We start from the raw sequence: 26,657 nt of genomic DNA, 5'->3' as shown, positions 1-26,657 counted from the left end.
TGATTCTTACTGATTGTATACAGCAGGCTCAAAAGTTGCATCTGGCAGAATTGCACAGATTTGTTTCCTTTTTCTGTTTTTTTATCTGCAAAACATGTAATTATTTTAGTACTGTCTTTTCGGAGAGATTATAGGGAAATGGATATATATTTAGACTGATTTTTTTTTGAGAAAGTGAATTATCTTTCTTAATAAATAGTCTAAGGTTACACTTTTCAAGGGGAGGCAAAACAAGCGTGGCTCCATGCCACCGTTGGCTTTGGTAGGGCCTTGGAAAGCCAGGCTGACCTACTGCCAAAGTAGAGTTATAAAATATTTGTTGGGGCTTGCATCTCCCAGAGGCAACAAAGGTAGTGAGTCTGGGTCTCTTAGGCACGCCTGCTGACTTTGCATCCCAGATCTGCCCACATGAAGCTGGTCCGGTGGTCGTCTTTCATCCTTGCTCAGTTCTACACACGCTTTTTAGTAACTTCAGTACTAAAATTGAAATATTTCTTGATGAAAAAGTTAGTTGTATGACTTAATTTTATTTTTTACAGGTTTATAACATACACTAACTGAATCCTGATTTACCTAGGGAACCTTAGGATTTTTCTGATACGGATTTTGGAAAGTGAGGATTTGACAGCGTGCATGCACTGAACTGTTAGTGTTGGGAAGAATTCGTAGAAAAGGGTGAAAAAGAAAGGTTTGTCCCTTTTGGAAATCTATCTAGATATTCCTTTACTTGCTAGTATGTACTAGTATAATTGCCCACTTGGGTGTTTATTTTAATATATGAAGGCCTTTTTTTTTCTAACCTTGTTATAGCTTAAACTGTCTCCTAATATAGATGCTTATAAGCTTGGCAAGCCTGGATGCCTGAAGTGGGTAGTGGGTTAGGTCTGAGACTTCAAGAGGATGAAAGACACCAGGGTGGGCTTTGCCTCCAGGCTACAATTAAGATCAAAGCTTGTTAGTAAGATTCCTACTATAAATGTTGTTGACTGTCTGCTTCCTTCTGTTTCTCCTCATTTTTCAGCTGGTGACTGCAGTAAATAAGTCTGACAAGGGTTGTTCCTTATCGTAGATTCCAGATCTTTTGTGGCAAATCTTGCATATCCTATTGGCCCATGGAGTCTGACAAGCTCAAGACTGCTTTTTTTCGGACAATTGCACAAAAAGTATGTGCATGTTTCCAATCCTTTTGTGGCTGCAACGAAACAGTGGGAAGCAAGTAGTGCAAATGGTAGCCATGTGGGTCTTGCTTCTGCAGTTGGGTCCATGAGGACCAAATACTGATTGCATCTGTCTTGAAGTCAATCTCTTGATCAAATGTTGTCATGCAGGACTGAGTTTTTAAAATGGGCCATTCGCCCGTCTGCACAAAGTTAAAAAGTCATTCAGTCACTTCTTCATATCCAGTGCCAATTTTTGATTCATTTCCTTTATCTGCAAGACGAAGTTGCATTATTGACAAAATTGTGATCCTTGTGCTTTTAATATCGAACAAAGTTAAAGGAACAACTAGATACAATTTAGGTTGCATGTAATATAAAAAAGTGTTATACCCCTAAATTTCATTAGGCAGCAAAGCTCTTTCAAAATTTTTATCTTCTTTGGTCTTCAGATGTATCTTTAAGTTACAGCTGAAGGTTATTATTGAATCTTTCTTCAGTGTCAAACAAATATTGCGGCCAAGGGAGTGGGAGGCTTATTGTGAGATGTGATAGGAAGGATGCTGTATTGTTTTCTTCCTGTTTGTTGGCCCAATCATGTTCTTCGAAAAAGAAAAGAAAAAAGAGGAAGTCCTTATTAGGTCGATAGTAGTTCTTAGATTAACTGAGTCGTAGTTGAAGTTTTTGTCAGATATTTTAATGCTCTTCCTCTTGAAGTATTGAGTTAATGGAATTTTAAATTAACATGAGAGAATATCAATTTGTCTGAAATATATCTCTAGAAATATTCATAAATATAGATATTATCTTACTTCCTTCTGTTAGAAAATGTGTTGATAGCTAGTTTTAATCTTTAAAAGCAATCTGAGTTTTTCTTGACTGGTTTAAATCTCCAATAATCCACTTACAAGTACATATAGCATCTCCTGAATAGTACCGGTTCTCTGATTATAGGTTAACCATTCACTTTCTTCTGATTATTAGATTCTGATTTGTAGTGTATGTTGTGGTCAAGTCAATGACAGAAGGGATCAAATTATAGACTTTAATAGCTGTGTGCTGTTTGTGCTGGTATTACATTCTGAACTCACTGTAGATAGCTCCCTATTTTTCTCAACAAGAAAGCACTTAAGTTAATTGCTCCATTAGAAAGACATAGTAGCTCTTTCTGGTCTGTAAGTAGCCTTCCATGCATAGCTGCTGAAGTTTGGAACACCTGCAGCTGAAGCAATTTGAAAAAAAGTCATTAGTCTGCATGGAAAAAAATAAAGTATTGAAGTTCTAAGTATTATCAATGATGCTGTGTTGGAGCAGCCTAAAAGATTTGGCTTTTGGTCTATGCCTACTACTGTCCAAAACAACATATAAAATTCTTTGTAAACCAATTTTAAAAGTGTCTTGTTTATTCAGAAGCAACTGTGTACGCTGTTTGTTCAGAGAGTAGACTCCAGTCAATTGCACATCAGCCAACAGCTGATTTCTCCTCAGAAAGAAACGTTGCCTAATATAGATCATAGAAGCCAAAGACCAAAGGGACAAAGTGCTAAAGATAAACAGCTCAATCCTCAACTGTTCGAAGGCTTCAATAAAGCCTCTGATTTACAAATTTGGGGTGGGACTCAACTGTTCCCACCTGCAAGCTTGTCTCAGATCCTTGGCTCTAACATGGTGAGGTGCTGGTATGTGGTGTGACCTCCTGTGCCCTTAAGGAGAAAAACACTGGCTTTCTTATGGCCCTAATCAATCAGTTTCTCTGCAGCTTTTCTTTATCTTAATTAAGGGAGGAAGAAAGTACTGACTGCTCTCATTTTATTGAGACATTGAATGGAAAGAGCCTACAGAGACAGTGTTGCTGAATATTGAACGGCACTCGAAGGTAGTTCTTCGATCTAATAGACCGAGAGGTGCTTTTTAGACTCCAATAGTGAGGGTCTGATTTCAGTAATTTAGTTTGTTGGATAGCTATAAAAATAGTCTGATTTTATGCAATGATTTTTTTTTATAAGCTTCAGCAGCAGCCGGACTGTTAAATAGTGAGAGTGCCAAAATTCAGGTGGCTGTTTTAACCATTTTGAGCATTAATACAGTTCTTACCTGTGTCCCTACCTTTATAGCCAAAGATATGAAACTAACTCTAAAGTTTCAACTCTCCCTCATCCTTTATATTTTTGGCTGTCTTTCATAATGAAATTATGACTTGGTGGGGATGGGGATGTTAGTAACATCTTAAAAAGCAGTACCAGCTTCTACAAGCTTGTGTGACCAGTTCTGTGGAAGTTCAGGTCCCAAGTTGACATGTATTTTTCAGACCCCTTTTTCAGTACATCTGCAGTTATTTTGTTCTGGCTGAGTGTCTGGCCCAGAGTACTTAAAACAGCTGTGACTACGCTTCAGTTGTAGGTGTAGTGTTAACGGATTATTTGAGACAATGGCCACAACAGATAAATGGTTTGGCATTAGTTTAAAACTTTACTAATAATATTTCTAGTGGAACTACTTTTTGAATGTATAAAGGTAGATTCTTAGACAAGCACATGCAGGACTGTTGGCTGGAATTTTGCGTGTGTGATGGTTATGACAATGAATTATCCAGTTGAATAATTGGCCTTTTAAAGCATTATTTAGATATTAGATTGAAATGTACATAATTTTCTCACTTTTAGAATCTGCATTTAGGGTTTGGGAGATAATGATGTCAACAGTAGCAAAGGGAAACGTAACTTGTTGCAGCCTCGATGCTACGGTAATGCTCCAGTTCATGTATATATGACATCGTCTCCCATGAAAATGACTGAACAAGTGTAGATTGAATCAAATTTCCTGGAGGTGTGTTATCGGTCTTCTGCATTCCTGGACAGAAAACTCATTGTTGGCCACACTGAAATATTTATAAGGTGTGGGGTTTTTTTGAGTGTTAATTTGGGGAGGGGGAGCTGGAGAATCTGCTTTGGCAAATCTGTTCTTTGTGTGCCCCTCAGACTTTGGCAGTGCACAGCATTTCCCCACCAACAAAAGCCCTGGGGCAGAAACTCTGGTAGGAACATGATCACCTTTTACACCCAAGTGCTTGATCTGTGAAGAGTCACGTATGCTTGGCATGAAATCTGATGGGGTGATGAGAGAATATAGTAAGCAGGCAGGTGAACTGAGATAGATCAGTTATAAAGGAAGGTGTTTTAGTTAACTTCAGTTCTTGAAGTATAGAGTGATATATCTTTTAAAGGTGTTGCACAAAGTTACTTGTGGATCCTGTGAACATACAGCTAGCTTCAGGTATTCAAGTAGGATGTCCAGCTTCCTCCCCCTGAAATTCTTATTTTGGAAATATACTGGTGTACATACATTTTGCCTTTAGAGTGGATGAGATGCATGCACTCACCTTATAGTAAATTCATAGGAAATATGCTCTGATTTAGTTTCTGTATTTTTTATTTCATTAGTGGTAATTGCTAGTTGCTAAATGGTTAGGTAAGTCCTTTGCTATTTTTTGCTGTATTCACGCTTTAGCTGTGTGTGGTTTATCCGTTTACTCAACACTACACTAAACTCTGTGGAAGATTTGTGGAAGAGGGATTTGGTTTTTTTTTTTGGTTTGGGTTTTTTTTTTCTGTTTGTTTGGTTTTTGGCTTTTTTTTTTTTTACAAACAGGTTTTAAAAAAGAGTAAGGTACAATATTTTTTTGCAGTGATGTTTGTTTGTGCTGTGTAGGCCAGACAAATTTTCATGAAGAAGGTTTGTTCCTCTTGAAGAGAAGTAAATAATAGCCATTATATACAGCCAAGAACCCTTAAGCTTTTGCTGATGGGTTGGAACAGCTGAGTGCTTGCAGATCTCAAGCAAGGCTGAGCTCTGCTTTGTTAGGCAGTTTCTAAGCATGTAGTAATGGCTAATACTCCTCTCAAAAGGTCAGTGAGCACAATGGAGGAGATAAAAGCTGGGAGAAAAAGTATTTTCATTTTATGCTTGCTTGTAAAATTTTTTGTTCAAAGATGCACAATAAAATGTGGAAAAGCTTGACAACTGTATTTTGCGTTTTATTATGAAATACAGTACATTCTTCTGCATTGTTTCTTCTCACTGTGTTTGTTTTTATCGAAGTCGTGTTTTACAACAGGTATACAAATCGTATGGAAGCTTTCTCAGTTCTGCTAACAGGCTCATCCCTTACACTGGCAACTGACCTCTTAAGAATGATGTCTAAACAGAATCTTCATTTTAACTGTTCCATATCGCTTTAGTGAAATACTAATGTGTGAAGATGGATGCATGGGAAGCACAGTATTATGATATCAGATTAATTTCATCTCAGGCGTTAGAGACCTTGTTAGTGCATCTTTAAATAAATAAATAAATTTCCTTTCCTGTTTGACTCTCTACATCACTTTTTCTGACTGAGGACTGACACTTCATTCTCTTCATTGTCATATAAATAGAAAATCCAACTCTCTTGTTTTGCTTTCTGTTATAAACAGTCTACATTAAAAAGAAAGCCTCTCGTGCTGGTGGTTTTCACTGAATGCCGCTCAGCTTTGTGATAAGAATCAAATGCAACAAGCAAAAACTACCTGTTGAACTATATATGTGCATCAGTACCTTGTATGCTGTCTGTTTGGGTTGTGTGCAACTATTTTACAACCTTTAAGTATAAAAGAATAATTAAAGTCTTTTTAAAAACATTGCCTTTCAGAGAAGGACTTCTGTGTAAATATTTTGTAAGAGACTTCCAGAACAAGCAAAAAGCAAAAGGGAATCTGGCAGGCAAAGGAGAATACATGCCTGCGTGCTTAAACATACTACACACATTACTTGTGCTTCCTGTCCTGTGCTCATTATTGACCCATGTCCAGGCAGTTAGTGCACTACAAATCTTTAAAATGGCTTTAGTTCTATAATCACTAATTGCAAAGGCCTTGTTCCAGGCCTCCATGCCCCAGATATTTCATTTTCTGTTCTTGCTTACAGGTGCACAGACGTACTGTACACTTTTGGAAATGGCCAGTTGCTTGGTGATGGAAATAGAAGGCATTGTTTTGGACTCAAACTTATTTTTCAACATTGCTTTTAAGTAACTTTTTGGTTTCTGGCACATTTTCTGTGAATAGAAACGCAGAGTTTGACATCTGTAATAGTATAAGCAGTGGTGGTTTATGGATGTAAGCAGTAAAGTCATCCCTCTTACTTTTGGTGAGAATTTATGATGCTTACCTATATGTACATGATTTATCTCCTATTCCTACCATAGCTTTTGAATCCTAAACTCTTCAGAATAATATTCTAAACAGGCAAATGTTATGGTGCTTATGTGTACTTAAGCTTTAAGCTGGAAAAATAAAGGTAGCGCTTTGAGTATTTCGTGATGAAAATGTAGTGGTAGTCAGGAATGCTGGCAGAGCCTAGTGACATGTTTTAGCCAATGTTCAGCCTGGAATTCGTAGCAGACAATTTATGTGATATTCCTCTTATTGTTTAGAAATGCTATTTGTTAGCACAAGTTGATCTGTATTGTGGTTTAGTTAGCCATCAGAAATAGTTAATGTGTTGTTTCATTGACCTTATTGATATATATAATGAGTGTTTATATTATTGACAATGCAGCTGTTGTCTAGCTGTTAATGCAGCTTTATGCTTGAAAAACAAGTCTTATATTCATATATTTTGCTGCTTTCGAATACTGCGCACTTATCTGGACAAGTGAAAGGCATGTTCAAATATTGTTGGGTGCAGAGTTGAGCAAAGGTCAGACACAGTGCAGTCAACTGCAGTTAAACCTGTTCCTCCTAACCTGAAAATGCCAACTTTTTGGAGGCCAATGGTAGTTAAATCTGTATCTAGATTTGGCTCTCAATGTCCATGGGCAAAGAAAGTGCTTCCCTCTACTACCACTTGAAGAACAGAGTCCCCTCAGGGCCTGAACTGAGCCTGATCATGATTACTTACTTCTATGGTTTACATGGAAAATCTGATAGAGCTTTTAATACCTAACCTGTCCAAGCATCATTGTACTCAGTGCATGTAGTTTAAATGCCTCAGTTGCATTTTTCCTGCTTTTATCAATACATGCTATTTTTAGTGTGTGAGTGAACATGTAGCCCTTTTTCATTCACTTCATTCTTCTAAAAAAAAATATATATTTAAAAGCTCAAAACAACTGAACACCACAAAATAAACTCTTCAGGTACTGGACAACGTGAAGCATTCTCAGTGAAAAGACTGTATGTCAATGTTAACGTCAGAATTGGCTGTTTCTTCATTGCTCTGTGGAGCAAATTGCCAAATGCAGTTTTAAAGTTCTTGAGTACCATGAGGATTCATTATTGTCAGATTAAACTATGTATAAATACATGGGATTCTTTAGAAGGTCTTATGTCAAGTACAGATTGCCAGGTTGCTTTGATATTGAGCAAAAAATTCACTGTAGCATCATAAATTTTGTTCTCAGCAGCATCCATTTTTTTAAATAATTCCTTTGATTGCTTGCATCCACTACAACCTCGGCTTTGTAGTGAAGGTTAGTAGCATGCTTTCACATGGCAGTCTCGCAGATGAATATTGATTATTTTGAATTGTATTCCATATACTGTATGTTGGGTGACAGTGGACAGTAAGCTAAAACACAGCCATGGGGAAGTGCTTGTGTATTGTAATCTTCTGCACCTAGTTTCTTAATTTGGGACTATTCAAATATATTTGATTGTTGGCACTGTTCTTTTGAACCTCACTTATTGTAATCCAGTTTTCTGTTTGGAAATATCATTAGTTCTCTGAAAAACTGAATTTGTGGAGGAAAGTAAAATAAAATTCTAAGTATGCTTATATTTGTATCATTTTTTTTTTCCAAAGCTAGTTGTGTAAAACTGCTAAGCACCTCTGGAAAATAAGCCATTGGTTATAACAAGATTGTCTACTTCCTACACAGGTGTCTGGAAATGGAGAAGACTTTGAACAGAATTCATCCAGTTTCTGATCCAGAAGCAACGTATTTTCTACAAGTATCATGGGACAAAGATTTAGGCACTGGCTTTGGTATAATACTTAGTGATGGTCAATGTGCATGGACTGGGACAGGTAATAATGGAAAGGAAAAAAGATGTTTTAAATTATTACTGTTCCTTATTATTATTTTTAAACACTTTCTAAACTGTGGCCCACAACTTTCATCAAAAACTTTTTATAAGCCTTACCTCTCCCCAGTGATGGAGGAGGTGGGGTTCGTGATCTCCTGGGAAGCGTTCAGACATCTTTCAAATCGGGAAAGGTTGCGTGTCAAACCTAATACTAACTCATTTAGCATGGATATGCAATGTTTTGTTCTTTGTCAAGAACATAATTTCTTGCGGGGATATTGTAGTACCACATATGTGTCTTCTCTAGATCCTTGAACAAATGTGTCATGCAAGTTCCATTTGCAAATTATAGTTCATGAAGCATTTAATTGCAGATTTTTTTAAATGGTTTCATAAAATCTTAATAATTAAATGTAGCTGTATTTGGTACTCAGGTGAATTTTTGAGAAGGAGAAGGGACAAGAAAATATTTTTTTCCTGGGCATAAGTTATCAGAAGAAAAAAAAATAGCCTGTGGGATTTTTTCCCCCACTCAGAAACCTGAATAAGAGGATGAGTCTCTTAGTATGTGCATGCTTCTCTTATTATGCCTAGGAAAAGAAGGAAAGATTGTGTGTTCCTTTAGAAATGTGTCAAATACTTGATCAAAAGCCCTTCTCTCAGTGGCAAAAATATTTCAAAGGGAGGAAAGAATGATTTTTTTACAGTGTATTGTAGGCAAAAACATTTTCCCGACTCTTTTTCTGAATTGTAAGAATAGATGTCCATGTAGTTCCTTCCTTCCTTCTCCCTGCCCAGTGGACATTGTTTATCCCCAGTTCCTACATAAGCCAAGCTTTCAAATAGGCCTGATATATATATATATATATATATATATGTATGTATGTATGTATATAAATAGTTCCTGTGTATAAAAAGCTTAATCATTCATTAACCTTCTTTGAATACGATTTTTACCTTTTTTCTTTCAGACCTAGAAAACAAGACTAACTTAAAATATGTCTACATGTGTATTAAATCTGCTCTTCCATATTCCTTTTAACATTTCAAACACACTGTTGCTTAGGAGTTCCTGCACAAGACAAATACGTATATTCCAGTGCTGGTTCCCTGTAGTCTGGAATGAAAGGTTTTTCTTTCTTCATTTGACAATAGGATAGTCAAACTATGTATTTTTAAAATAACAAAAAGGATGTTAACATTGATAAATACTTAACTAATTGAGCATACTAGTTTTTCTGTTTAAAATCTTTTCTGGTTGTTCTTATGTACCTTTAAAATCCCCAGCTTAAAATTTACAAAAAGCTGATTCTTTAAATGTGTTATTTTTCTAAGTAAAAGCTATGTTACTATGACTGGAAGAGTATAGAAAAAATACGTAAACACAGTTCTCATTTTGTTAACTTCCTGCATCTGGCAGAATGGCTGGATGATCATTTCCCAAAACAGAGGACCAGTGAAAGCAAGATGACCTCGCTCTATTAAAAGGAAAGAAAGAAACCCACAACAGTTTAGCTTGAGCACTGGGTACTCATCCAAAGGAGAGCGCTTCTATTTCTTCTGCAAGAATCTGATCTACTTCTAAGGAATTCCTATTGAATTCGTAGTTCTTTGAATAATTTAATTAGGAGTTGAAGTTCATGTGCATGAGGCTTTCCTGCTGCACAGATCTGTGTTTTCATACACTCAGCATTGTTTTTGATCACTTTTTCTAAGTTACTACATCACGTTTGAGACTGCTTAGATTCTAAATTCAAAACCTGGGAGGAGGGAAAGCAGTGGTCAGAAAATTCTTGCTATGGGAAGTCCCTTTTGGGTTTCTCATGCTGTGGATTATTTTGCTTGGCAAGACCTACCAGGAAGTGAATGAGAGTTGCTGATGGAGTTGTCTTTTATGGTTTCTGTATATTTAATGTGATGATGAAAAGTGTTAGGAGTCCTATTTAAGGAGGGAAAAAAAGTCGTGGGGGGAGGAGAAGCACACAAATATGCAATATGATCTCATGTATTAACTTGGGTTAAAGAACTACAGATACATGGATTTATACATTTCATGTTTTTCTAATGGTTAATCAGTTCTGCTAGTTTTATAAGATAAAGGAACATGCAGCGTGTACAGGCACCACAGGAGAAAAAAAACCAGTGCTTTTACGGTATATTAGTGTCTTTGTTTTTTTAGCTTTCTTATTTTCATTAAAAGTTTGGCTAGTTTTTCTCAGTGTTGAAATCATTGTTCTAGACAGACTTATCTTTGCAAGTATTTCCGACTTACTTTTTTCTGCCCCTCTTTGCCTCATACTGCAAGGGATTCCACATTTCTGTCTGTACTGTTTTGGGGGATTTAAGGCGATTGCTGATGTACTAATGGCCTTTTCTCTCTCAACTCTGTCTAGTGTCCTGTACAAGAAATAAGCTAGCTAATGAGGAAATGATTGGTGGCTGCAGCTTATAATAAAATAGAAATGTTTTGATGGTAAATTTCTTGCCTTTCTTTCTCACTCAATTCTTGCTGTTTGTAGTGGATTGTTAGCTCTGCAAGACGAGTGTGGACCAGCACTGTAGCCCCAATTTTTCACTGACTTGTAGGCTTCTTAGCTTTTTTCCTGCTAGTAGTTCCACTGCATCATTCTTTATATGAACATTAAAAGTGCTGCTTTCAGTTTTAAAAAAACAAGATGCAGCTAGCAATTGTTAAAGTCTTAAGCCTTTCTGATAACATCCATTTCATGCTTAAAATAAGTTTTAAAAATCTTGGAAAATACTTTTACTACTTCATCTACGATACTTAGATGTGTTCAGTTATGTTGGGGCTGAGGATTGAACACTTGGCTTACAATGAGGTAGGGAAGAACTGATAGCATGTGCAATAGCTAGTGTAAGTTTACAGCTTCCAGCTTTGCAGCACTGTTTGTAACAGTACCAAGTCCTGTTCTGAAATTCATACCTGTCAGTCTTAACGCGTGAGGATTAATGCACAACTGACTTTGACTTAGCAGTTGCTTGCTTGTAGGTCTTTTCATGTTTGTAGTGCTGCATGCTCGCTTTGCTCTTATTCGTGTCCCTGTATGCCAGCTGCAGATGTGTCTGGTGCATAGGCAAGGAGGCAGTGATGCAGCATTGCAGCTAAATAGCATGGCTTTGCGCTCGAAGTCCTGTTTGTAGGACAAGTACTCGCTGGCTATATACGTGGCCCTCTGTCTTAGCCTCTTTCTCTTCATGTGTTAGGAAAGGGTTTTACATATTAGAAAAAAGATGGTTGTGATGTCCATGCAGTGAAAGAAGGATTCTGTTACACCTTTATCCATTTCTCTCTCTCTGTGTCCTGTGTTCTCTCTCACAAAGTTTTTTAAACCCCAACTGAGTGAAGAGGGCTGCTGCTTACTTTTGCTCTGTTTAAATTTGTCTTAATGGGTTGTAGGAATAAATTTGAAAAGTGTAACATGTTCTTCAAATGATGATACTAAAATATAAGTGTTTTGAATCTCTAGTTTATTAGGTGTCTCAGAGTATTTCAGTGTCCTAAAGCTCATCAGTATTAGGCTGTATACAAAACCATTTATGTATGATTATCTGTTACATCTGCTGTAATGGACAGCAGAATACAGTTTCCATTTCGGGAGACGTGCTTTTATGAAGAGCACACACCTTGAGTTTACAAATCTATAGGGACATACGGTTATAATATGCCACACTTCTCCCTGGCCTCTTTTTGCCAACTGCCTCCATTTTTTTTCCTTCTGTGCAATATAGATAATGCAACTTAAAATGTAAAGATAGAAGCATCTTCTCCAATCTAGGAATACTGATTATGAAGTTATTTTATTTCTGGTTTATTCTAATGAATGGTCCACAGCACTCCTATATTCTTTTTAATGTATAATGACATTTCTGCAATTTCTGACATCTGCTGATTGTTTGTGTTGTTGCAGATCTGGTAAAATGCTATGTATCTGCCTTGTCCTTTTACTTTATGTTAGGCTAGTATGAGTGTGACAGGTTTCCTCTTGTATCTTTAAAAGAAGAGGGGAGCAGAGAATACTCATTTGTAAGCATTTTCTCTTAAGGAGAATATGGGGAACTTTGTGACAGACTTGAGACTGCAATAGGCCTGACATTTCACATCTTAGTCTGACAAAGACTGACTTGTTCATATTTATTGAGCCTAATTCCGTTCTTTTTTTTTTTTTTTTTTTCTTTTATCATAACTCCAAAGCAGTTCAGTTCCCTTGCATCCTTTTGCTTTCTAGCTTCTGAAAGACCTAACACATTTGAATCCTCCTAGGAAAAAATGCCTTGTGCTGGGGGATAACTAATGTGATTCTGACCCACTAATTTATCCTTTTAACTGAGTGTCTATGCAGGCTCAGATTTTCCACAGAAGGGGGTAGTTTCTCCTTGTGTTAACTGTTTATTTCCTTGCGGTGGTGACATTAGCGTGCTCTCTCTTGCCACCTGCATCTCCTTTTTCACCTAGCTGTTTGCCTGTGTCTTATAAACAGAGTAGTAGAGTGGGGTGTTAGTGACTGACCTGCTTTATCAGATTTTGCAGACATATGGTAATCACTTAGGGTGATTAGCAAGGTAGTATTTCTTTTTTATGTGCACAAATAGTTCATGTGTTTGTGAATAAATGACCTAACTGATTATTGTGACCTGTTATTAAAAACGAGAAAAAGCACAAAAACCCCAACAAAAAAACCCAACAACCCCAGTTAAGTCTAAGATCAGTAGAGTCTACATGTTTTGCATATTGTGAGATGTATAGAGAGGAAGACTACAAAAGCTAATACTTATGAACAAGGAAGAGCTGGTTGGGTAAGTCAAAGCTGAGGGCAGGCTTTGGCTGCAGTGACTATTGAGTTGGTGGAGTTCAGGATCGTGAGAGGAGGGAAGAGAGTAAAAAGCAGGATAACAACCCCAGATTTCAAGAGAGCAGACTTCGACCTTTTCCAGGATCTCTTTAAAAGAATCCCATGGGATATGGCTCTGGAAAGAAGAGAGGTCCAGGAGAGATGGTTGATTTTTCAGGGATCACCTCCTCCAAGCTCAAAAATGGTCATCTCACTGGAACAGGAAATCAAGCAAAGGTGGCAGGAAGCCTGCATGGATGAACAAGGAGCTCCTGGCTAAACTCAGACATAAAAAGGAAGTGTGCAAGAGGTGGAAGCCAGGGGAAAGGTGACCAGGGAGGGGTATAGAGACAGTGACCAAGCATACAGGGATGGGGTTAGGAAAGCCAGAGCCCACCTGGAATAGCATCTGGCAAGGGATGTGAAGGGCAACTAGGACTTCTGCAGGTTAATCAGTGGCAAAAGGAAGATGAGGGAAAATGTGGGCCTGCTGTGGAGTGGGGCAAGGAGACTGCTGACAAAGGACATGGAAAAGGCTGAGGTACTACTCAGTGCCTTCTTTGCCTTAGTGCAGGTTAAGATTTGCCTTTAGAAATCCCAAGCCCCTCAGATCAGTGGGAAAGTCAGGAGCAAAGGAGACTTACCTTGGAGGAGGATCAGGTTAGAGAATGTCTTAAACTGGATGTACACAAGTCCATGGGACCTGATTGGATGAGACTATGAGTACTGAAGGATCTGGCCCATGTCATTGTGAGGCCACTCTTGATTATTTTTGCAAGGTAATAATGATCAGGGGATGTTTTTAAGGACTGGAAGAAATGTCTTTCCTGTCTTTGGGAAGGGTGAGGGGATGGATCTGGGTAACTGGAGGCTGGTCAACCAGAGAGTGTTGGAGGAATAATCCTCGAAACCGTTTAAAAAAATACTACGGACAAGGTGGTGAGTAGTCAGTATGGATTTACAAAGGGGAAGTCATGCCTGACCCAGCTGATAACCTTCTCTGAAATTACTAGCTTGTTGAACGAGGGAAGGGCAGTGGAAGTTGTTTGTTTTGGCTTTAGCTAGCAAGGGTTTCAACAGTGTGTCCTCTAACATCCTCATAGACAACTCATGAAGTATGGACTAGATAGATGAACAGGGAAATGGATTGAGCTCAGCCAGTTCAACCGGATTTCAAAGGGTTGTGATCAGTGGCATGAAGTCTAGCTGGAGGCCAGTTACTAGTGGCCCTGTACCCCAGGGGTCAATACTGGGTCCAGTACTGTTAACATCTTCATTAATCACTTGGATGATGACACAGTGCATCCTCAGCAAGTTTACAGATGATGCAAAACTGTGAGGAAGGGTTGACAGAGGATTGGGTTGCCATTCAGAAGAACCTGGACGGGCTGGAGAAATGGGCTGACAGGAATCTCATAAAATTCAACAAAGGGAAATGCAAAACTGTATACCTGTGGAGGTGGAAGCCCCCAGCCTGTAGTGGTGTCTTGGGTGACTGGCTGGAAGCAGGTCCCTTGTTGAAAAGGACCAGGGAGTCTTCATGGACAAGAAGTTGAACATGGGCCAGCAACGTGGCCTTGTGGCAAAGAAAGCCAACAGCCTCCTGGGCTGCATTAGGAAGAGCATTGCCAGCAGGTCAAGGGAGGTGATCCTTCCCCTCTGCTCAGCACTGGTGAGACCCATGATGCAGTGTCCCGTTCTGGGCTCTCCAGCATGAGAAGGACTTGAACTTATGGAACTGAGTCCAGTGATAGTCCATGAAGATGACTGAAGGACTTGAGCATCTGTCATGCTAGGAGAAGTTGAGAGAGCTGGGACTGTGCAGCCTGGAGGAGAGAAGGCTCAAGGAGATTTTGTCAATGTGTATTAATACCTGATGAGAGGGAGTAAAGAAGGTGCAGCCAGGCTTTTCTCAGTGATGTCCAGTGAAAGGACAAGAGGCAGTGGGCACGAACTGAAATACAAGGAGTTCCGTTTAAACACAGGAAAAAACTTTTTTGCCATAGGGGTGACCAAGCATCAGAACAGGTTGCCTGGAGAGCACGGGGAGCCTCAGTCCTTGGAGATATTCAAAACCTATTCAAAACATGATCCTGAGCAACCTTTGTAGTTGACCCTTCTTTGATCAGTGGAGTTGGACTAGACAATCTCCAGAGGTTCCTTCCGACCTCAACCACTCTGAGTCTGTGAAAATAAGCTAAAATTGCTGAAGGTGCAGGATTAATCTAGAAATCCTAAAGTGTGTGAGGATATAACTATTCATAGCAAATAATTATACATTTACCTCTTTGCTGTATTTTTATATGATGGATTGATTTGATTCATACTGCCTTCTTTGCAATACAAGGTTAGCTACTGTGTCAAGAAGAAGATTGGAGAAAAATAAGGCAATTTGAACAGGCTCATGTTTGATTGAAATGCTGTTCTATTTCTATCAGTATGATTTCAATACATGTGCAGGCCTATGTCTCAATATGAAACTCTTCAAACACATTGTATAGAGAAGAAATATAGTTATTAGTAGGAGTTTTAAGTGGGATTAAGTCACTTGCAGTTCTGTGAAGGATGTGTTTTGGGGTTTGGTTTTTTTTGTTGGGTTTTTGGGTTGGTTTTTGGTGTGTGTGTTTTTGCTTATTTTGTTTTGGTTTTGTTTTGTGGCTTTTTTTCAGGCTGTCACAAACTAGTGTCCTTTTGCATATCTTGCTCTCAAATGCTGGGCAAATGCTAGAAAGGTCTAAGAGCAAGCACGAGTAAATGACAATCTAGAGCAGTCTTCCTCAGAAGAAAGAAAGGAAACCCTTCTGTCAATCAAGTAAACAGTCTAAAATACTGTATCGGTAGGCTACGCATTAAAGCCTGCATTACATTATACGCATCCTATCTTAAGTTTAATTTAGAGTCTTTGCTTATATCTAGCTGTGCAAGAAACTCTGCACTCCTCATTGAGATCATTATTCCAATTAACGTTTGATCTCTAAAAGTACTGAGGAAACAGTATATAGAATAAAATTAAAAGGAAGATAACCGGGGGCCCAGGTGGTAAAATCGAGAACTGTTTCTTGCTACTCCTAGTGAAAGATGATGAATCTTGGTAAGCTGCCATTTCAGTTTGAGGGTTAACCAAAAGAAGGTTTAGGAAGAAATAAATGATCAGAAGCAGACAGGAAAGGCTGTCATGGTTCTTAGTGACAGTACATCTTTATTGGCCTGTTCTGTACCGTATTCAACCATTCTTCATCTTCAAAGGAATGAATTAAAATTTTCTTCATAGACCTGATGTAATGCAAACTGGAGACACATCCCCCAATTAGTGGTCCTTGAAAGTGAACGGTAAAACATGGATTCTGAAGTCTCTAGGTGTAGCTTCATTTGTAAATTAACAGTTTATTTTGTTTTAAGGTTGTAAGTTACAAACTTGGAAAACAAGAATGTGCGAGGAGACAGTTGCATCTGTTGGCTTGTAGGGTTTAGATTACATGCTTTCAAAGAGAACTGAGAGGGCGCAATAAATCATAGTTAAAGCATCCCACTCTTTGTTGTAAAGTTAGTGTTATTCAGAATAACTTTAGGCAAGTAGAATTGTGGATTAGTAGCAATAAACCATTTTCAGGCAGGAAAAAAAGGGACAGAACTTAATTCTTATGAAAAACACAGTATTCCTGCTACATTTCCATTAGTGTCTGGCACACTGATATATGTCAAGGAAAGAATAGTCTCCTAATATTTGCCTGTCGCTTAAGGTGTGTGTGTGTCTGTATGTATGTATAAAGATATATACACGTTCACACACATATGAGTATTTATTTCTCACGTTTCTTTCTGATAGTGTCTGAAGCTGAAATTTCTAGGGAGGCTGCTGACATGGAAATGAATAGAGAAAAGTATGTCGAAGAACTGAAGAAAGCATTGATAGCTGGAGAAGAATCAGCTGGCAAATATAACTTTGCTATTTCAAGAGATGAAGAAAATATGGAGTGTCACTTCTCCTATGAAAGAAATCTGAAAGATGGCTCTGTAAGTATAGTTAAATGTTTAAATTTGACTGTTAAACTATGAGAAGGACCGTCTTGGTACATTTCTGTATTTCATTAGGTTCTTTAAAATCAAATGGACCTGTGATACATATTTCAGATTCAGTGAATATTGTGAACTCTGCCATGGGCCAAACTAGAAACAAATTTGTGGTTTTCTATCAAAACCTGGTATCAATAGAACTATTGCTGTGTTACTTTCTTAAATGCTGCTGAATAAGAGTATTGCTTCTCTATTTAAGTTTTGGATTAGTGTAGTGATAGGACGAGGGGTAACGGTTTTAAACTGAAGGAGGATAGGTTTAGATTAGATATTAGGAAGAAATTCTTTACCATGAGGGTGGTGAGGCACTGGAACAGATTGCCCAGAGGACTTGTGGATGCCCCATCCCTGGAAGTGTTCAAGGCCAGGTTGGATGGGGCTTTGAGCAACCTGGTCTTGTGGAAGGTGTCCCTGCCCATGGCAGGGGGGTTGCAACTAGATGATCTTTAAGGTCCCTTCCAACCCAAACCATTCTGTGATTCTATGATTTATGGGTTGTTTTTTTTTTAAGCAGGGTGTGCCTGCATGTTGGAGCTGCAGTTTAGTATTAAGCTGATATGTTCCGTAAGCTGTAACTTTGTTTTTAATTCCTAACTTGGGAAGTATGCTTCCGTTTTGAAATTCCAGCCCACAATGCATTTCTGCTTTGCTTGTTTGTTCTTTCTTCTCTGTCTATATTCACCTAAATAAGGGAAAATATTAAAATTTAAGTAAGCTTATTTTCGAATGCTAAAACATACTTTTAAAATGAGCTTTTCTATTACTTTAATTATTTTGGAAGCTAACACTAAAATTGTTTCCTGCTTGGAAATGCATTAAATTACAGCTGGGAATGTGGTTCCATGTTGGTTTCTTTGCTGCAAAGGAAAGGACCCTCTTAGAGCAAGAAAGAAACCAGTATAATCTGTATCTGTAGACACTTATGGTTATTTCAGGTTGTGGTTTGGTGTTAAAGCTTTTCTGGGGAAGAAGCTGATTTAAGGTAATCCTCCCTGCTTGTACTCTTCCCCCCTCCCCCTCCCCCCCCCCCCCAATTAGTGCTCTGGCTTTCCCCAAGGTTTCTCACAGCTTCAGCTGTGCTCAGATAGCGGTTGGGCTGACTGACCACTCAGCCACATCAGTGAAATAATGTGGGTTTAAAAAGCACTGATTTAAAATTGCACTGATCCAGTTCAGGGCACAGTTCTGCAATCAGTTTCACTGGCATTATTGAGGGGAAGAAAATGGTGGGGAGAGAATGCAGATGAGATTGCAGATAGAAAAGAGTAGGAATGTCTTTGGCCAGATCTCTGTTTTCCTGGGGGAAAAATCTAGCATGGAGTTCTGTCTGGGAGCAAAGTGTCTAGGGATTGTCCTGCCTGCTTTGTTTTAAAAGATGACTTCTTCAGACCATAGGGACATACTTTGCTTCTCATTTGGTTAATTTTGGCAGGTTTCATCTTTTAAGAAACTAACAGAGGTGTCTGTCTTCTAACAAAAAAACAAACCAAAACAAAGAAATTACCTTCTCTGGGATGTGTCTGTTGGAAGTGGAAGGTAGAAATACTTTTTTCCTCTAAACTGGAAATAGGCAAAGAATGCAGCATAGGTATTGGCCACAAACCTGAAATGGGAGTATGTATGTATTTCATGTATGTGTATCTCTTAGATGAGATGAGGAAAAACTCACTTTAAAGAGGGAGCCATTCAAATTACCTAATCAGTAGCAGCTCACTTACATGTTTATTGTAAGAGTCTTGGCTTCATTTTAGTAAGCAGAGAAAGAAAGTTTCAGTGGAATGAAGTTTGGCTTCTTAAGACTACTTCATTATAGGCCTTTTTCCTTGTGCAATGTAGGAAATTTCAGCACAATTTGGCTCTTGGCTGATGTGCCAAAAGTTAGGTGATGTAAGTCTTCCGATCTGCATTATCAATATTTCTGTGTATTTACCCAAGGCCTTATGGGCTCTATACCCCCTTCTTGACACTTCTTGTGAGCACAGAGAGCTGAGTGCTGTTCACAAAGGGTCTAGGTCAAAAGTACTATATTCTAGCAGGATTACAAGGTTAGGGCTAAATTGTACTTAGAAAGTAGGAGCAGTAATTTTAAGAATCCTGTTTTTCTTGTCTGTGTCACACATAATATATTCTAAATACCAGACAGATGAAATACATACTATATTTTTATTAAGGGAAAATATCTTCGTATATGTGGGCCCATCTAATATATGTTTCAATCAATTAAGGCTTATGAGAAATTTAATTCATATGAAAACATCTCTGTGTCAATTTGGGGAAATAATAATCTGGCCGAAGAAATTGAAAATACAAAATGTCCTGATTGCTATGCATGCTTTTAGCTTCAGGTGTCAAAAGAGTGTTTTTAGAAAAGACGTCATTTCTTGGGTGAAAACACACTTTTTTTTTTTCCTCCTGTACTAAACTAATGCCTGCAAATAAAATTGCCAAAGCCTTTGTCAGAATTACAGGTAACTTTCAGGTGTATAATAGCATTTGTTTCAAGCATTTTGCAAATTCTCTGTGGAAGTATTCATGATGTATATCTTTCACCATCAGATTAGGAAATTAATCTTCCTGGACTCTGTACATCCAGAGGGCTGAGATTCACCTGACGTACGTTTACCGCAGAGGAAGCCTAGAGAAACTGCTCTGCAACTTAAACATGACTTAAATTCAGTGTTTTATCTCTTATCAGTACTTATTTTTCTTACTGGGTATTTGTCTTTGCATCTTTTTTTTCAGTCGTTGTGAATATTTTCTCTTTCTCTTTTTGTATTTCAGCAACTGTATAGCTACACAAATTACAACCTTCCTAGTCTTGAGAAGAGCGTTGCAGGGCCGGGGGGGACGGGACGACAATGGCAGCTTGTGTGTGGAGAGAGGGGAGCTTTTGGTTAAACTGTACTGCATTTCTTCTGTTAGATGTGCTACTTGCAGTCAAACTGAAAGATGTAGTTAGTCTTCATGTTTTTGTTTAAAAATGTGGGCGTAAAGGAAAAGGAACAATCATTTCCAACTTTGACAGTAGTGCACATAATACTACTTTCAAGTTCCCTGCTTCTCTCCTGCCCCATTATATTATTAATCACCATTGTGAGAAAAGTGCGTTAAATTATCAGGAATAATTAGGAGATTACTATTCTTAAACCAATGTTTTTATTATTTGATATATAACAAAAGGAGAGATTACAGAAAAGTACGCGTGAAGATGTGGTTGGTTGTGTTTGAATACTGAATGTTTTGCTTAGTCTTAAATAATGCAGTTAACACTTTTTAGTTAAAAAACCCCCAAAACTTCTGAAATGCATTGTTGTACTTTGTGAGCTATAAAATGCTTATCAATTCATGCAGCTATCTATTATTGCAAATTTTTTCATCCAATGAGTACACAGGTGCCTAAGAATAAGTTTTGTACTCTTGGAAAATCGATATGCCTTTTGTTAGAGTTATATGCATGCTTGTATACACAAACTTGATTATTTTAGTTGATTTTAATGAAATCTACCTACAGCATGATGTTGATCACCGACAGTCACCTGTGCCCATCTCAGCCAGTAATTTCCAGTGCAGTGCTCTGCCATAGTTCTCCATCCAGTCTGGATAAACCACTAATTCCTATCAAAAATTAAGAGTAGAATTTCTACAAAATAATTTGCCTTTTTTCTTCTGAAGACATCATAGATTCAGTTGAGTTATGTCCTGGGCCCTTATTTACAAATGATATCTACACACAGTCTATAAATAATTGCTAGCTGAAAAGTCTTGTGAGGTTTAGGCATATGATGGGTATACCCCAACTGGAATGAGCATGTTAAAAGCATCTTAAAGAATTCATAGTGGTAAATTCTTGCAGCTTATAAGACAGATTGCTGCTTGTTCTGTCTCCTTGTTAAGAAAATTCATATTTATTTGTAGATACCATAGTTTAAATGAATAATCTCAAATAACAGTCTTGATGCATTTATAATTCACACTAGTTAATAATAGTATGATGTTTACTAATTTTTGTTACTTTAATTCACAAAGAGAATGTGTCTGAGAAAGCAGAGAAAGTGATAAACTACAACTCATTTTTTTTGTATATCACATCCATGTGGGAGAATTATAATGCTACAACTGTGTACACCATCTTGGTGTATCTCTTGATCCTTGGTTCTTGCAAATATCTGCACATGTGAAACAGACTCTGTACATGATTGGCCTGCTTCGTATATAGACTAGGAACTTAGTACAGATCTAATTTTTCGTAAATAACAAAAGCTTTCATATGGTAGTGCATCAGAAGTTAGCGTTGAAAATTTTAAGCCTTAAAAAGTAGTGTTTACAGTGTTACAGATCAGTAATTTAATCATGATTGACTGATGTGAAGTAAAGTTAGCTATGTCACCAGTGTCACTTCATTTTTCTCTTGATGAGCATAATTTTCAGCTTGGTAATTACCAATGTTGAAATACTATATATGTATATATATTATGTAATTTATAGACACATACGTAATTTTCAGGGTCTTAGTGAATGTATAAATGTGAAATACTCTGTTTTCAGTAGTCTGTTTTTCTGAGGTTTTTTTTTGTTTTTTGTTTTTTTTTTTTCTTTTTAGTCGTGTATTTGTTTTCCAGTCTTCTGGTAGAGAGTATCTGTAGGTGATTTTGGACTAGTGACTGGTAATAGTCACTTGATGATGATAAAACGTGTTAGATACTGAATTTTTGTCTCCATAACTGTACTAAACTGTAGTATTTGAAATAATTTTTACCTTCTTTGGAGCACCTTGCTAAAGATCTGCTTCCCTAAAATATAATTATGTGCCAAAACTGTATTGGGTGGTCTGTAGGAGTGCAAATAAAAATAATGGAGTGATGTTAAGCAAAGGAAAATGTAGGCATATTATTGGGAAATATTTCCTGATGTTGAAATTTGTTTTACTGCTGAAGTGTTTGCCAGAGGAAGTGGTAGCAGCCCCATAGCCTCAGTCAGTTAAAAATGGACTGGACAAAGGAATGGAAAATGCACTGTAAGTAACTATCCTGCGTTGGCAGTATAGTACGTTAGATGACTTAATAGGTGTTCTCCATCCCCAAAACCTGTGAATCTCTGCTTGCCTGCCCAGACCACTGTATATGTGAGCTCCATTGGTCTGTGGTGCAATGACTGTCTTCACAAAGGAACTTGTATTTACAGACAGACAGACACACAGACATGCACAAGTTGAAGAGCAATAGGGTGGAAGATGTAGTTTTTGCAAGTTGCCTCATGAAAACAGGTTTATCGTCCCTCATTAGGTGCCACAGGTTGGTTGTTCAAAGTTTGTTGTGTCTTTTGTAGTCTAGATGGAACATCTGACAGTGGTAAGTCTGACAGATGATTCTCTACTATAGCAGTAAAGGTTGGCATTGTAAACATCTCATTGAGGTAAGCTTACAAAGAAGCTGTTGAAGATCAGTTTGGTTTTCCTTGCTTACCTGATAGGGAAGAATAATTATCCCTTATTTGCTTATGGAAGTAAATAAGATTAGAGATTAAAAACTTGTCTGTGATTCCTCAAAATTACTTCCCCCTCTTCTGTACTGGCTCATTTACACTTTACTGGCTGGAATTACACTTGTTAGCCAGAGCCCTATTTTGAAGGCCAAGGAGACCTGCAACAAGTTAGGGGAGTGTACGAACGCAGACTGCATCCAGATGTGAAATCCGTTTGACAATTTTTTGTATAGCTTTTACCATCAGCATAAGCAAAGATCGGGGGAGTCATTTACAGCATCTGTGTAACAGTCATTCAGAAGACTACAATTTACAATCTAATTCACCTGTTGTTTAGCTGATGAACAGGTAGGTTCCTTCCATGAACTGATGTCTACCACCAAAGCTAGATGCTTAAAAGTAAATGCCTGCAACTACTCCAGCACTATCCTGAGAGGGTGAAACCCAACCTATATCTCCAAATCCTTTTAAAAGTGTTTATAACTATTAATATATAGTAATGACGTATATGTAAGATTTAGGTGCTGATTTTTTTTTTTGATGGATCGAAAATGTCCCCAGGTCACAAATAATTTATATCTGATTTAGAGGAGATATCTATGTAACAAGTTTATTTTACAGTGTCATAGTTGCATGTAATTTTAAAAGTATCAGAATAAGAATCATAATCTAATTTAAGGGAAGTCCATAAGGATTTTAGTACTTTCTTACTTATCTTTTTGAAACGGTGGTCAAAAAAGATAAAATGCTGTCTGAGTTTTAGAAATACTTATTCTAGCTGTGTCTTAGCCTGATGTAGCTGAGCCTAAAAAATTATGCCTTTACAAATTCTGATGTGTTTTGTGATTTATCTTCCTTGTGATAGGTGGCTTTGCCGTAGGGCGTTCAGCACTCTGCCCTTAGGAACTGTTTTTAGGGTGGTGAGGGCAAAGTAGACTGTTAAGAGTCACATTAAAATAACAATGGATTTGGTATACAGTGGGACTTGTGTATCAAGCCAGCTGCAGTGCAAAATGGGCCACACACACAGAGATCTCAGTAAGGGGCCATTGAGGCTGGGCCAGCTAAACTGCTGCCACCTAAACAAACACCATCACAGAGTCAGTGATTTAGCGCTTGATCTAAGTAGGTGACCACTTGGAAGTAAATCTTTCCAAGTACTTTAGCGAGTCACTCCACATAAAATAAATAATGGAAATCCGGCAAGATTTTTTTTTGTACTGGCAATTAAATTGATTAAATAGCCTTTGGTAAACAATTATTTGAGTGCTAGCAGTCTTCTTTTTTACGGTAATGTGACAGGCTCTGGTTTTTTTTCTTGCCTTTTGCATAAATTTGTAAACAGGGAGGATATGAGCTTAAGAAATTCCACCTTAGATACAGTACTGTTGCTAATTAGGCTGATGGAAGAGATGCTGTTATTTGTCTCTTCCATTTCCTGGGGCTTCTTTTCCGTGGTTGGTTCTGTGAGTTCATTATGAATTTACTACAAGTTAAAAATAGTTGGAGAAATTCATGCTAACCAAAACTTTTCGTGGCATACTGAATGAGTGAAGTAGAATTGGTAGAGCTCTTTATGCTGTCCAAACTGTCTTGGTTCAAGGTTTGAATAGTTTAAATTTACAATTTGCTCCAAACCACTGAGGATATGTTGTTTGGATAACAAAGGTCACTGAGAGTTCAGATTGTTTCCCAGGCAATTGGACTAACTGCTCAACTGAAAAGACAGAAAGATGAAATGATTAATTTTTAGGTCAGTGTAAAAGCAATGACTCTTCTGTATCATTTGTATCTACGTACTTCAGGATTTAAGAGCATACACTTGAATGAGTTTCTCAGAAGCCCAGTTTAGAAATAGCTTACTAATGTGCCTTATATAATAAAAACATTAAATGTTATCTTTTGCGTGATCTCAGACTTCTAAATGCTACGTGATTTTCCCCATCTCACCTGATGTGTACCTTTATGAACTCTTCAGATCTTGTAGGTACACTTTAAGTGCAGTGGATCACTTCTGTAGCCTTGAGGTAAGAAAAGCTTTTTTTGAAAAAATTCTTTTTTTCCCCCCAAATATTAATATGTGTACAATATTTGACAAAAGTCCTGGAGCATTTAGTTACGCTATTTTCCTTGTTTAGCTACTTGATTGTAGTAAGCATTAAAAATAAGGGATTGTTGCAAAAGGAACAATCAAACACTGCAATGAATAAATACTCCTCCAGTTTCTCTTTACCTGTTAGGATTTGTGGATTTCACTGGAACTATCCAATTGAACAAAAATAGTTTAACTGTTTTAAGGGCTATTGTAAATGACACTATAAAGGACATTTTCTTATTTCATGAGTGCAGTGATAGTCTAACTATATTAAAAATAACCATAAAATGTTCTTAAAATAGCAAAATAACATATTGATTTGATTTATACAAGAAAAATTGTCAGTTGTCCTTTTTCCATCCTGATGTTACTGTATTGTCTCCCCTCCCTTCCTCTCGATTCCTTCAGATTTTCCCTTTTTGGCATACCTGCTGTGCATTTCAAATCTCTGTGTAGACATCAAGGCTTACTTTTACTTGTACAGCTGAGTACGAGTGCTTTCACTTTAGGAGGAAAATCTTTAAATCATGGCATGTTGACAAGTCTCAGTTTCCCAAGAAAAATATAGAGGACGGTAGATGCTCTGGAAAAGAGGTTACTGTGTGTGGGTTTTAAAACTTCAGTACAAGACTGTAGTCCCGTATTCTCTGTAAGGATGAACAACAGTCAGAGCGTGAAGAACAGCAAGAATCTCACCTGTGTTTCTGTTCAGAAACGCTTTTACAGCTCCAGAGGAAGCATTCATCTTTCTACCTGCAAAGGCACAGGAAAACTCTCAAGCTCAGGATAATAATGTTTTGTTGAATTTTGCGTTCACTAAAATGGAACCTTTACCAGTATAAAATATTGAATGGATATGTTTTAACCCTCAAAGCTTTGAGTAAATGCTTCCAGTTAATTGCAACACATATACTAGTTCTGCTACAGTTACATACTGCAATTGTCTTGAAATGTAAGAAAAGAGCAAATTTGAGATGTCCAGTATTTTTTAAAAACTGGCAAATACAGAAATATCTTTGTGTAGTATGATGCAGAAATAAGGTAGCTGTAGTACTTGCAGTGAGGAAGGTGCTATGCTTCCTGTTGTTTTCTTCCCTTAGGTTGCAGTGATGTGAAATACGTATATCTTTGCTTGTTCACTTATCTTATGAAGTCACTGTAAATTAGTAATTCTGACATAAAAATAAAGTTTGCTCTGAACAGTGAAAACAAGTTCCTAATTTCATTGTCCAATAAGCAGAGCAAAGTCAACTGTTTTCTAGTGGAACAGTACTATTCTGATTTTGCTGCCTCACTGTAAAAACTGTAAACTGTTGTGTCTGACCTTAGGATTTTACAGAATGCTAATTACTGCCTGTTAGATGTCAGACAGCACATGGAGTAAGTTTGTTTTTTATCACTGAGGACAAAGCCTAAGGCTCTTTGATTTGAGATTTAAAATTTGAAGCCAAATTACATATATATTTGAAATTTTTGGAGAGTCAAATATTCATTTAGAATTGTTCTAATAGGTATTAGTATCACTGGAAAATCCTTTGGAAGGTAGGTTCTCTGTTATTCAAATCTTAAACGTGGTTCTCTTACAGAAATACGTTTCCCAGAGAGATAAATACGACACACAATTTCAAGAGTAAGTTTCTGGATAGTATCATTCCGTGGAAAAGCTCTTCCATAGAAGATTATTTGTCTTGTTATCTTTTCTTTTTCCTCTCAGATGCTCCTGCAAATAGTGTCTGACATTTCATTTAAAATTTAGTTTTAATTGCTTTGTTGGATATAAAATGTGCATGGTACTAGTTTGGGTTTTTTTGGGTTTTCAGAACGCAAATCCTTGTCTTTCTGCATGTGTTCTCCTCTAGCAAATCTAAGTTTTTGGTTGGTGGTTTTTTTTAAGACTTTGAGGTACAGATTTTTGTTCTGTTCATACAAGCACATT

The 26,657-nt window shown here is 37.5% G+C and overlaps 1 protein-coding gene across 1 annotated transcript in view; it reads left to right on the top strand.

The window, feature by feature from the left end:
- Positions 1–8,083: 8,083 nt before the first annotated feature.
- XRCC4 (X-ray repair cross complementing 4) overlaps positions 8,084–26,657 on the top strand; it is a 168,037-nt gene continuing 149,463 nt past the window's right edge. The window contains exons 1-2 of the mRNA XM_050913243.1: positions 8,084–8,222; positions 16,898–17,085. Of these exons, the coding sequence (XP_050769200.1) occupies positions 8,084–8,222; positions 16,898–17,085 (327 nt within the window). The remainder of the gene's footprint in view (positions 8,223–16,897; positions 17,086–26,657) is intronic.

This window comes from Gymnogyps californianus, chromosome Z (assembly GCF_018139145.2).
Source record: "Gymnogyps californianus isolate 813 chromosome Z, ASM1813914v2, whole genome shotgun sequence".
Taxonomy (NCBI): Eukaryota; Metazoa; Chordata; class Aves; order Accipitriformes; family Cathartidae; genus Gymnogyps; species Gymnogyps californianus.
This window is presented reverse-complemented; position numbering and strand designations above follow the sequence as displayed.